Below are 13,313 nucleotides of genomic sequence, written 5' to 3'. Positions count from 1 at the left end.
CTGACAGCTAATTCTATTACTTTTTAATCACAAATAATTTGTAACATGTAATTCTGCTTTTACTAATCTGAAGTGAAATCCAGAGATGATATAGCTGAATTATGTTCTCAACAACAAAATGGCATTTTACTTCACCGACTGCAATACAAAAGATGAAAAATTAGAAGCTAATTTGTAACAGTCATATGTACTTCAACATAGGTACACAAGAGACACAAAATGGCAGCCAGATCTTACTTCAGAATTTAGAATTACCGTGAAATTGAAAGCTATAGTGTGGTCTGACACAGGCGTCCTGCATGACCAGCTCACATGCCTCAGGCGTATTTAAAAAGCAAAAAGGGGGACAGGGTGGCTAGAGCTGAGCACGTGTATCTGTGTGTATTTGTGTGTGTGTACAAGATAAGATTATAGTGAGAGATTAGTCCGATCATTGGGCCTCGTGGGCCAGATCTGTCCAACACTGGCTGAGCATTCACAAAAATGGTCCCTCTACCTGGGTGACACAAGTGGACTACGTTTCCCAGCCTCCCTTGAAGCTGGGTGTGACCACATGACTGGATTCTGGCCAATGGAACGTGGGCAGAAAGAATAAGCCCCTGAGAGAGAAAGTAAAGGTCTCTCTGACGAGGCTGCTGGGCGATTAAATAAAATGGTAGATTGACAGGCCCAGTAATCCTTTATCCAGTCGTGGGATTGTGCCAAGTGAGTCTGGAGACCCAGAAAGCCATGAGGCCTGAGCCTTATCACGGGGGCCTCTCGATCTGGTGCTGGATGTCGACTTGGTCATGCACAACTATGGGACAAAATAGGGATGGTCCAGGTCCTATTTGCTGAGTGCACTCAGAATACATTCCCCCAGCTTGCTTGGCTTCTCTTCTCATGGAGTGGCATTCCAGGCACTGGAGACTGAAAGGACAAAAACAAGGACATTCGAAAAAGCCTGAGGTGTCCTAGGACCTCACTCAAGAAACTGGGGAGGTAAAGATTAAAAATTAAATATTAATAGAAAAAAATTGCTATTTTACTTTGGGGAAAATAAAAAATGCTTATTGGATGGCAATAAATTAAGTTGAATTAAGAGACTAATTCTTCATCGTTATGAGAAGTTCATCAAATATTATTGGTGTAGAATCAACCATTTTTATAGAGTTATACTAATTTTTTAAGACTTTCGTAAAATTTATGTTGAGGTGTGAAAAAGAAATGTAACTATATTACAGAATTCATGTAAAATAGGCTGATTGGAAAATACTTTCCTTGTACTGAGTTGGGAATAAAATAATCAGACATCTTTACATTTCTAGCTGTTAGGAATATGGTTCATAAAGCTTGAATAAGTCATAAACCAGGACTCTTAAAAGAAAAAAAAAAATTGGCTGGGAAACAAGACCCGCAGCACCACCGTGTGGCCATTTCGGAATTTGCAGGCTGGGACTGGATGATGCAGAATCTGAGGCGGGCAGATCCTGAGGGGTGGAAGACTGAGTATTCCAACTGTTGAGAAGGAGGAGGAGGAGTTGTGGGGAGAGTTACTGTAGAGAAACGGACCCTGCGTCTGCTTCGTCAGGGAAAGCCCTCGAGCGATGGGTGCACAGGCTGGGTTGTTAAAAGTATTTATCGAACATGTGCTAGATACCAGGCATTCTCCTGGGTGCTGGGGACACGGTGGCAGATGAAACAGACCAAGATCCCTGCCATGGAGGAGATGAAACTATTGGGAGGAAACAGGCATGAAAGGTAATAAGCAAATTACTGGTACAGACAATATCGCTAATCCTTACATGTGTGTGGCTTATGACTGATGATATCTTATAGGTAATGAAATGTTAGGAAGTGTGAGTCTATTAAAAAGTAGACCAGGGTAAAGAAGACTGGAAATTCCGGGGTGGGTGCCATGTTTAATAGGGCAGCTGGGTAGACTTCGCCAGGGAGGTGATATTTCCGCAAAGATTTGAAGGAGGAGAGGGAGTATGTTGAGTTTTCTGGAAGGAAAACACTCAAAACACTCAGACACTGCCTCAACAGCAAAGGCCCCGAGGCAGGGGTATGTTTGGGGTGTTTCGGGAACAGTAAGGAGGGCAATGAGCCAGACGGGAGCGCGCACGGGGGAGGAGGAAGAGATGGTGTCAGAGAGGGAACAGGACCGGATCGCATAGGGCCTTTCAATTCTGTGGTGCTGTGGTAGGTAATCAAGTTCACTACATAACTCTCTCAACTTTGCTATATGCTTGAAAAATCTTCATCATAATATGTCAGGGGAAATAAATGAAGCCACGGTCCTATGCACCTGATTTGTGCATTTAACTATATGGAAGTTATGTCTAATTTTTTTTTTTAAGTCCAAGGTATATGGTTAAGTGAAGAGAAAAAAGTTGCTGATCAATAAGCAAAGGCAGTTTTTATTTACTTAAAAAATGTGTCTGCTGATATCGATATGTAAATCAAAGCTGAAAAACCAAAAAGGCTGAATAGAGTGTCTCAGAAACACTTGTTGCCCCAGCATCGGTGAGTCTGTTGAAAAATGAAAAATGCGTTTTCTCAGCCTCTACCCCAGGCCTTCAAAATCAGTCTCTGAGGGCGGTGCCGGAAAGCTGACTGACGTATAACTAGGTTTTCTGATGCTTGTTAATATTTGAGAAGTTTAACCCAGGAAAAGGGCGGGCAGGTCCAGAGACAGACACTGCCAATTATTTTTGTGCTTTTCTGGTGGTGGTGGGGCTGTGGACTTCTTATTGTTTGAGTTTCAGTATCTTCCAAACAAAACAATAGGAGTCCAGGGGCCTGACACTTTCAAAGTCCCACTGAACCCAGGACAGAGGGTGTTTGTCCCATCTGCTCTCCTCCTCAGGCCCGCCCATCCCTTCTCTTGCCCAAGAAAACACTTGTGGTTAATGAGTCTCAAAAAAGTGAAGTGAAAGTCATAAGTAAAAGCGATAGTAGCTAAAGGAGGCAGGCAGGGGGCACAGGAGACCCCACCGCCACCACCACCGAAGTTGAGAGTGAGGTGTGACAGTGAGTGACCCTTTGCCACCCTCTAAAAATACTCCTTGCAACCCTCCAAAAACACCACCCACTTTCGCCTGTGTCACCCACCGAGAGACTTCAGGTCCTGGTCATCGCCCAACTCAGAGGTGGGAGGGGAACAGGGGCGGAGTCTCGAGAGGAAGAAAACTGAGCTCCGGACACCTGGGTCCACAGAAGGGGCCCCAGAGATGTTTCTGTCACCGCTGCTGCTGCTGCTGCCGCCGCTGCTCACCGTGGAGCCCGGTGGGACCACGCTGATACGGTACTGGGGACCCCACCACCACCCCCAAACTTGGCGCCCCAGAGCCCATGACTGCTATTTCTTGGGTCTGGGATCACCAAACTGGCTTCTTGACCCTGTGGGCTCCACCCTAGTTTCTCCTAAGACCGCGGCCCTTGTAGTCCAAACACCCTACAGCTCCAAGACCCTTGACTGGGGACCCCTCCCCGTTTTCTGGGTACATGTTTTTGGGAGGACTCTGCAGATCCCCCCTTGACCTCTGATGAGCTGGTACTGGGGTCTCCAGACATGTGACCTCCTGCCTACCCCCAACACACACACCAGATCTTGAAGACTCAGGTCTGTGACATTTAAACTGAGACTCCCCCAGAGTCACGACTTCTAAACTGTTTGGGTCTCAAGAAGTCCAGTTTTGGGGATCTCCCCCAACCTGGCCAGTGTCTCCCCCCAATCTCTCCCTCCCTCCCTCTCCTCTTCACACTCCCTGAAACTCTGATGGGGGAAAAGCGACAGGCTCTTCCAGGAACTCTTTTCCCCACTTCGCATTCCTGAGACTCTCAAAGACCTGGTCGTGGGGAGGGGGCAGGGACGTGAGTAGCAAGCAGGATTCCAAGGAATGGCTACAGGTAGGAACAGGCTGCACGTGACGTTTGCTAACCGGCTTTTTTCTTTTTCTTTTTTTAATTTTATTTATTTTTTTTTTATGGTGACAACCTACTTTTAAACCTAATAGATCATGGCCAAGTCGATGCAAAGAGGGACTTTCCAGGGTACTGTCCCAGGACCAACAGCATCCCAGTGACTTGGTAACTGGTTAGAAATGCAAATGATCAGATTCCCTCACAGACCTACTCCATCGGAAACTAAGTGTTATGAATTTTAACTAGCTCTCTAGGTCGGGGATTGGCAAACACTCTGCTCAAGGGCGAAATCCAGCCTGCCACCTGTTTTTGCAAATAGAGTCGAATGAAACGCAGCCATGTTTATTCGCTTACATGATGCCTGTGGCTGTGTTCCCTCTTCCCCAGGGTTGAGCTGCAACGGACACGGACAGCCTGAAAAGCCATTTAAAAAAAGTCTGTCGTCACCCCTCTAGTTGATTCTGTCCCATGCTATACATTTGAGAACTACTGACATAAAGAGTTCCTTTCTCCCTTTTAGTGGCTAAATGGATCCCATTTTATATGTGTTCTGTAGCAGAGCAGAGCCGTAACCCATGCTGGACGGTGGGGTGGCCTTCAGTTTTCAAAATTAGACAGATTCTCGTAAATGCACCTTTGTGTACTTGTAGCTGAAAATCTGAGAACTGAAACTGTGTTCAATTTTAAGGCCCATGATACACATTACCAAACTATCCTCTGGCAAGTTTGTATCAATCTACACTCCCCGGCCAACAGCCAGTATCCATAGTTCTTTGCCAATCTGCAGGGTGAAAAGGGTTTCTCACTTCTGTCACTTTATTTTGTGGGTGACTTCTGGGGCGATGATCTATCCATGTGTTTTGAAGCTGTTTATACCTCTTTTGCAAATTACCTGCTTATGTCCTTTGCCCATTTTCCTACTGAATGTCAAGAACTGTGAAGTTAGCTTGCCACAATTTCATGGCTGTTAGAAGGCACAAGAGTCCTAGGTCAGAGACAAAAGACAGTTTGTTACTCCCAGCAATAGCAGTAGCCAGAATATCAGCATTTGTGTCAGTTTTCTGAGCCCCAGTTCCCACAGGACGAAATGAGGAGAGCCAGGTGATAGCTACACATGCAGTGAGGTGCATTATAGGAGAGAAACCCTAAGCTTAGGGAACTCGAATCTTTTATAATGGATCATAAACCCACTTACCCTTTGGCCCCGGGATTGGAGGGCACTCTCTCTCTTCCAAGGCTGTTCATTAAACAAAACTCTTGACAAGACCGTTGTCTGGACAAAGGCAGACAGTGCCTCTGTAGAAATGCAAAAGACCTGTGGGGAGTTAACTGTCTCCCAACGCTGGATTGTCTTATTCTCATTTATTTGTAGAAGCTCTTTGCATATTACAGATATTAACTCTTTGAGATACAACTTGTAACTATTTCCCCCAGGTTTTTGTTTTGTCTTTTAACTTTATTTACAGTGTTCTGTGCTGTATGGATGAGCCACACTCATCCATATCCCCCCCTCGCACGATGATTTCTGATCTTGGTATCATGCTTTGAAAAGGCTTCCTCTTCCCATAGTTAAACATTTTACTTCCTTCCAGAGCTCTTATAATTTTACATGTCACATTGTCATTAATATGTCTGGAATAAAGTTTAGTGTGAAGAGTGAAATGCTGATATGGTGTTTACACTTTTTTCCCCCAACAGTGGGGGAAACAGTCTCCAGTATCACGAATGGAAGTTTTGGCAAAGGCCCATTTTATGTCAGGGCCTTGGGAAAACTTTGCACATGTGTCATTCAGAACTTGTTTTATCGAAAGGTTTTGGGGAAGTTCTGTTTGGGATGGTTTGCTCTTGTGGAGGTTTTAGGGGAAATGTGTCGTCATGGTTTGGTAGGTGTTTTGCAGGGTTTCTGGTAATGACTGTTAGTGTGTAGGGCCACGGAGGTGTCTGCTTTGTCATTATATTCCATTTGGTGAAGTCTGTGATGGAGGGTCGCCGGGAAGGGTGGCTTCCGAGCTGTCGGTGTCCATCTCCCCACAGGATCCCTCTCCGCCGGGTCTACATGGGACACAGAACGCTGAACCCGCTAAGGAGATGGGGGAACCCCCAAGAGCCCCTCAGGATGGGAGACCCAAGGTCCATCTCTGTGCCTCTCTTGAACTTCATGAATGTGAGTCATGGCCCCCCTCCCCCACCCCCACACACAACCTCCACGGTCCTGCCCTCAAGCAGAGTCCTTCATTTTCTCTCTGTCCTGTTTTTCTGCCATCAGGCCCAGTATTATGGGAAAATTGGGCTGGGAACGCCCCCCCAAAACTTTTCCGTCGTCTTTGACACTGGCTCCTCCAACCTCTGGGTCCCATCCAAGAGATGCTACTTCTTCAGCCTGCCCTGCTGTGAGCGCTCATGGGGAGAAAGAGCTGAGAGGGGGATGGAGGGAGGCTGGGTCTTGGCTCGCTCAGGGATGCTGAGGCGCCCTACACTCTGATGCGCTGCCGGTGACCCCTCCTGACCTTCCAACCTAGGGTTCCACCACCGCTTCAACTCCAAAGCCTCTAGTTCCTTCAAGCCCAATGGGACCAGGTTTGCCATTCAGTACGGAACCGGGCGGCTAAGCGGCATCCTGAGTGAGGACAAGCTGACTGTGCGTGACCTTTGACCCTGGGAGGAGTTTGAGGGGTGGGGCCTCCAGGTCAACGGGATGGGGCTTAAGTGGGGAGGCGGGGCTTCCCAGGTAGGTGGAGCTGGTTCCAGTTGTCCACGGCCTTGGGTCTGATGCCTTGGCTGGGGAGCTCTCAGGAACACGTAGAGACTGTCCTCTCAGAAGTAATTTGTCCCATTTGAATCTTTCTCCAGATTGGGGGAATCACGGGTGCATGGGTAGTTTTCGGGGAAGCTCTGTGGGAACCCAGTCTGACCTTCGTTTTCGCTCACTTCGATGGGATACTGGGCCTTGGCTTTCCTGCTCTGGCCGTGGAAGGAGTTCAGCCCCCGCTGGATGCGATGGTGGCTCAGGGTGTCCTGGATAAGCCTGTCTTCTCCTTTTACCTCACCAGGTAATGGGGGAGAGCCCACCTTCCTGCGTCCTCACCCCACAGAGGAAGTCCTGCTGGCATTCATGAAGTTCCAATCAAAGAAGGTCCACCTTCCATTCAGAAAGTCATTGAGCTAGGAAGTCACCCACCCAACACAGGAGGTTCACCTCCCAACATGAGAAAACACCTAAACCCTATTCCAAAGTCTCGTTCGCTAAGCAACACCTCGAGACTACGCCAAAGAAACTCATCGTTAATTAAAATGCTCCATGTTTCCAATCCAAGCAGGAAATTCTGTGCCCTAGCCAACGAAACACAATTTAAAAAACCCTTTCCACCATAAAAAAAAAAAAACCCAAATTCCATTTTAGGATGCACAGCAGAAGTCAGGAGTCACCTATGTTTTCATCCACGCAGTCCCTCTTAGCTTTCAGGAAGCTCGGCCTAACACTGGGAAAGTCCCGCCCTGTTGCAGGAAGCACCCACCTTCCCTCCCAGAGGCCCATACCCCACCCCCAGGCAGAAACTCCTATGCCCACTCAGTTATTCTGATGTCCAACCTGCTCAGGAAGTCCTGCCTACCTCATGGTGTATCCTGGGCTCCACCCTCCCTCCCCACTGAAAGTCCTGCGCCCTCTTCCAATTACTCTCACCCAACTCAGGAAGTCACCTCTGGATTTCGAGACATGTAATTAGAAGTCTCCCCATTCACACACTGGGAAGGCCCCCCCCCCCACTTCTACATTATCACACTTTCCAGAGTCAATTCAGAAACCTCAATGCTCTACTTCAGTTCCCTCCAAAAGTTCACCTTTCCACAGCCAAATCAGGAAGTCTCACCTGCCCTCCCAAAGGCCTAAAATCCAAACTGCCATCAAGAAAAGCCCCATTTCCCTTCGCTTCTTGCCTTGCTTCCAGTCCCAACACCCAGACCCTGCCTACATCTCGGTACCCCATCTAGAAGCCGGAAACCACCCCACTGGCCCAAGTCCCATACTGGGCCACTCCTGGGGCTGGCAGGGGAAACTCCGGTGACAGATGGCGCTGTCTCTGCAGGGACCCTGAAGAGGCTGATGGAGGAGAGCTGGTCCTGGGTGGCTCAGACCCGACACACTACATCCCACCGCTCACCTACGTGCCGGTCACAGTCCCTGCCTACTGGCAGATCCACATGGAGCGGTGAGGGTCTCGGTCTCTGAGGCCTGGGAGGCGTGGGCCAAGCCCGGGCTCCATTGTCTTTTGAGGAAGGGAACTGGGGACCTGGACTCTTGGCTCTGATGACTGTATCCTTCCGCCGCACAGTGTGCAGGTAGGCACGGGGCTGACTCTTTGCGCCCACGGCTGTGCCGCCATTGTGGACACAGGAACCTCTCTCATCACGGGACCCTCCGAGGAGATCCGGGCCCTGCACAAAGCCATTGGGGGCATCTCCCTGCTGGTGGGAGAGGTGAGGACCCGGTGCCTGGTGGGGCTCATATCGTACTGTTAGGTACTTGGGAGTGGGGGATTGGGGCATTGAGGCAAACGGGAGAGCGCAAGTCCCATTGATCTAAAAAAGGCAGTTCTCGCCTGCTGGTCTCCAGCCAGGTACTGCCATGTGGGGAAAGCCAGGTTTTCTGGTTTGTTGGAGAAACGTGAACACGTTATTTGAAAGCTCCTGGTTTGTAAATGCTAACAGCACTTACTACGCGTCAGGCATTCCTCCAAGGTAGCTCGCGTCTTTCTCCCACAACGTCCCTACTAGGTAAGCATTATCATCACCTACATTTTCAGCTTGGAAAATGAGGCGCAGAGAGGTCAAGCCACTTTATAAGGCTGCACAGCAGCAGACTCCACAGGATGCCTGCACCACCCTGGTGTACAGTTGGTACTAATTTTTAAAATATTTTAGACACAGGGTAAGACAAAATACACCTGCGGGTCCCAAAGCGGGATGCCAGTTTTTGCTATACAATTAGGTAGAAAAAGATGGTTTGATCAAATGGGAACCCAGGGTAAGCGGCAACGGTTCTATAAGGTGCAAGTAGGGAAGGTAAAGCTAGAGAAGGCGGCGGGGCCTGACCACGCGAGGCTCTGACCACCGAGCTGCCTGGGACGGCGTGGAACGCGGGGCCCCGCGGGCAGGTGGAGCAGAGCAGTAACCCCGCGCCTCCACCTGATCCTCTTCTCTCTCAGTACCTGATCCAGTGCTCGCTAATCACGGCGCTCCCTCCTGTCTCCTTCAACCTCGGCGGAGTCTGGTTTAACCTCACGGCCCAAGACTACGTCATCCAGGTGGGCAGACGCCGCAATGACGTCAGAGTGACGCGGCCGGTTGGGTTGGAGAGGATGGGGCCGGGAGTGAGACCTCCTAAGGACAGAGAAAGGGCCGCAGAAACATCCCTTGTGCCCCGAGATAATGGGCGGGCTCGGCGGGCGTCACAGCCGTGTTGTCGCCTTGCAGATTGTTCGGGGTGGTGTCCGCATCTGTTTGTCCGGCTTCGGGTCCCTGGACATGCCTCCGCCCGAAGGGCCCCTCTGGATCCTTGGCGATGTCTTCTTGCGCAGCTACGTGCCGGTCTTCGACCGCGGGAACATGACCCGAGGCGCCCGCGTGGGACTGGCGCGCGCTCGCTCTCGGGGAGCCCGGCGCTGAGGGGGTGGCCCACGCAGACGCATGCGCGCTGGTTGGTAGCCAGACCCTCCACTTAGGGAAAATTCGCTCTTTCCATTAAAGCTACCTGTGCCGTTTTTTCTTCTTTTTTTAAGCGCCTAATTTGTGCAGAGAAAATCTAGCGTCCGGCTCCCTGGAGTTGAGGAAAGGAATTGGGAAGGTACTGCTCCTTTTCTCCTCGGCTCACGCTGGGTGAGGGGTCTTGTACTACGAATCCCATGAATCCCCTCGCCTACTTTGCCTCTCTTCGAGGGGCGCTATACCGCGGAGCATCACGGGCATTGTAGTTCAGGAGGTGTTCTCTGCCTGCCGGGGGCGGGCGCAGCCACAACATGCGTGGGAGGCGACAGGTCGCGACGGCAGCGACAGGTGGTAGTGTGTGTGTATGGGGGGCGGGGGGAATAGCTGAAACCGTAAAGGATTTTCCATCCCTTGTTGTGAGGAGAGGGGGTGCCGTTCCCGCAGGCTTCATCTCCTGTTCCTCTTGTGTCTTGAAATTCCCGGACCCCTGGGCCAGCCATGAAGGCGGGGCCTGAAGCCCCCGGTTTGGGGGAAGCTGTGCTGCCCCTCCTCTGCTGATGATGTCACTCGCCCCTCCGCAGCCTTTTGCTGTCTAGAGCTGCCGGGGCCGGGTCACCCCTCCCCCCCACCGCCAGCCCCGGAGTCCCCCATCCCCGCCCCGCCTCGACTTGGGGTGAGTACAGGGGAGGGGGAGAAGGCTCAGGGTCCGGGGGCGGTAAGACAGCCCAAATCCCAGTTTTGGAGGCGGGGGACTCGACAGACAGGGATTCAAAGATTCCAGCGGAGAGATTCCCCCTCAATAACGATCTTTGGGAGCCAAGGTATTTGGAGGGTATGGAGGGGGCAAAGATCGTAGGCAGAGTCCCCACATTTTCAGCGTTAGTGTCAGGGAGACCCTCTTTCCTGGATTTGGAACTCACAGGCATGGAGCAGAGGAACAAGATCCTAGAAGGGAAGGGGAAGACCCCAATCCCAGGGCCTTGGGGAATAGGGAAGGGAGAGTTAGGAGGGGTCGCCGAGGATGACAGAGGAGGGAGTTTGGAGCTCTCAAGAATTTGGGAAGAAGGAAGGGTGTGGAAAGGATCTGAAGACACGGACAGACATTGGCCTCTCTCATCCTGGTGTCTGTCGCCAAAAGCGAGTCTACTTCCCCTGGGCTGTTTGCAAGGTTGAGTGTCCCGTAACCCCAGCCCCCATTACGCCTCCAGAAGCATCCCCCACTCCCAGCTATGCATGGGTGGAGAATCTGGGCTAATAAATCCGCCACATCCCCTGTTAAGGCCAGGGCAGAGCCATGAGGGAGTGACGGCATCCAATTTCCTAGTGCCTGATGGAGTCTGGTCTATCCTTTTACTCCTTGCCAGAGGCCTCCTCCCGCCTCCCGCGGTCTCTAATCTCGGATCTCATCCCTATTCTCCCCTATCCAACTCACCTCCCCTACCCCGCACCTTCTCCCACACCTGACCTCTGCAAAAACGCTGATTTTGTAACTTGATCCCAGGCTTGGCTGCTGCCAAAAGCAGAAAAGAAGGGGGGAGGTGCGTAAGAGAGGATGGCTGACTTCCGTCGTCACCCTCACCTCCTCCCTGCCCCTGGTCCTACCTAACTCCTGCTCCAGCCTCTACCCGGACTTGCCCAGAAGCCTCCCTCAACCCAAGCCCAGTCCCTCACCTCGGAATTCACTGCTTCTGCCTGAGTATACACCAGAATTTGGGGCAGAAAAGAGTAGGAAGCCCCGATGTCTTTTCTCTGCCCACCTTGGTCCCATCCCGGGCTTGAAGGCTGCCTGAGAGTAATGGATCAGAGGCAATGGTCAGCCCAGGGTCTGAGGGTGAGGGAAAACTACCTCCTTGGACCGCAGGACAGGCCCCACTTCTGCAACTCTCTGCAGTGACGCAGCCTGGATTCCTGGCCAGGATAGGGGATTTGAGGGGATGACGGGAGGGGGAGCCTGAAAGGGACAGCGATCCAGAGACAGGGACAGACTGAAGGACAGCGGGACAGTGAGTGTCCCAAAGAAGTGCGACAGAGACCCAGAAAGAGGGGGACAGAGACTCAGAAGGAAGTGAAAGGGACAGAGGAGGAATCGAGACCTGTAGAGGGGACAGAAGGAAAGAGGGCAGAAAGAGACAAGGCAGTGAGGGCAGGAGAGGTGGGGGGGGGGAGAGACAGAGAGCGAGGACGTCAGAGAACAAGTGTGAGGGGACAGAGACCCAGAGGGACGGGGAACAAAGACTGGGGAAGGGGCACTGTAGGACAGAGACACAGACGAGGATCAGGGCACAGAGACGCAGGGAGAGGGGGACAGGCCCAGAGAGAGAGGTAAATCAAAAAGGTACAGAGACCAAGAGAAAGAGACTGGGGGTAGGGGCACTGAGACATGGTCGGGGGAAAGGGTTCTGAGGCTTAGAAGAGGGGCAAAGACTCAGAAAGAGGGAGACAGATTCAGAGAATAACGGCACAGCGACTCAGAGGGAGGGCGGAGACTTAAAAAACTGGGCCAGCCAGAGTCTCAGAGGGGTGAGGGTCGAGCCGGGAGGACAAATACTCAGAGAAAAGGGAGGGGAAAAAAAGACACCAAGAGACACAGAAACGAGAACGGGGGTGGATGGGGAGGCGATACGAACCAGCCGCCGCACCTGCAGAGGGAGGCGGCGGGCCAGGGACTGAGCCGCGCGAGAAAGCCCGCAGAGCCTGACCCGCCCCCTCCGCTCCCACAGGCACCGCCTCCTCCCGCCGCAGCCCCAGCCCCAGCCGCAGCCGCTGGCTCCGCCCCAGCCCCTGCGCCTGCGCCCTGCCGCCCGGCGCCTATGCCAGCCTAGGGGGCGGGACGGGCCCGCTCCGGGGCGGTCCTCCTTGGCCTGGCGCCGCCCAATTCTTCATCTCCCAACTCCTGCCAGGACTCTGCTGCCATCTAAACCTGCCCTATTTCCCATCGATTCCACTTATTGCCTCAGCTTAGACAGCGTTTCCCGGCGCTCTGGTTTACCACCTCCTGGCTCCCTCTTCACCAGTCCTAACCCATACTTTTGTTCTCTTGTCTGCAGTCCGCCGTTATCTAGACCTCGTCCCTTTTCCTTCACTAGTGAGAAATTCTCACCCCGTCCTTTAAGTCCCCACTGACCCTTAGGACTCTCTCCCAGGTTCTCTGGTCCCCAAGACTCCCCATTACAGGTCCCGTTTCCCCTCCCATCCAGCCTGGGAGCTTTGTAGTCTTTGCAGGTCTCACCTTTCTCTTAGCATCCCCTATCCCGTTCTTTAGCCTCTCTTACCCCCGCCTAGCCTAGTTGCTTCCATGCTCCTCAGAGCCCTGCTCCTCCCTCAGTCTTGCTTTCCCACAGCCCATTCAAGACATTTTCTACCTTTCATAGACCCCAGCCACCTCCCTCAGTCCCGCCCCATCCGTCCTGCCACTCACTCTCCTGGTCCGGCTCGGCCCCGGCTCTTCTTTACCTCGCCTCCTACCGTAGTCCTAGCCAGATGCTCTCAAGTTTCCAGGCTTCGCTCATCTCCGTCCCTTCTCACAGGGTCTCAGTCCCTATAAGCCTTGCCCTGTCCCTTTTCAGTCCAGCTTAGTGCCATTTCAAGTGAAATTACTCTCCACCCTCCATTTCCAGTTCCCGCCCTCGTTCTGTCCCTGCCCCTCATTCTCTTAGCCCAATGAAGACTGTTTCTACTTTTTTCGACTCCGCCTCTTAAGA

General features: G+C 51.9%; 1 protein-coding gene across 1 annotated transcript; it reads left to right on the top strand.

The window, feature by feature from the left end:
* The first annotated feature begins 2,980 nt into the window (after positions 1 to 2,980).
* NAPSA (napsin A aspartic peptidase) lies at positions 2,981 to 9,668 on the top strand. The gene is made up of 9 exons (XM_016125698.2): positions 2,981 to 3,289; positions 5,944 to 6,073; positions 6,176 to 6,299; positions 6,429 to 6,547; positions 6,760 to 6,959; positions 7,995 to 8,117; positions 8,241 to 8,385; positions 9,114 to 9,212; positions 9,382 to 9,668. The coding sequence occupies exons 1-9, from the start codon at positions 3,216 to 3,218 to the stop codon at positions 9,571 to 9,573; spliced, it is 1,206 nt and encodes a 401-aa protein (XP_015981184.2). The 5' UTR covers positions 2,981 to 3,215; the 3' UTR covers positions 9,574 to 9,668.
* The last annotated feature ends 3,645 nt before the right edge of the window (positions 9,669 to 13,313 follow it).

The sequence above is a fragment of the Rousettus aegyptiacus genome, unplaced genomic scaffold (assembly GCF_014176215.1).
Source record: "Rousettus aegyptiacus isolate mRouAeg1 unplaced genomic scaffold, mRouAeg1.p scaffold_m13_p_14, whole genome shotgun sequence".
NCBI lineage: Eukaryota > Metazoa > Chordata > Mammalia > Chiroptera > Pteropodidae > Rousettus > Rousettus aegyptiacus.
The sequence above is the reverse complement of the archived record's forward strand: the minus strand, read 5'-3'. Positions and strand labels throughout refer to the sequence as shown.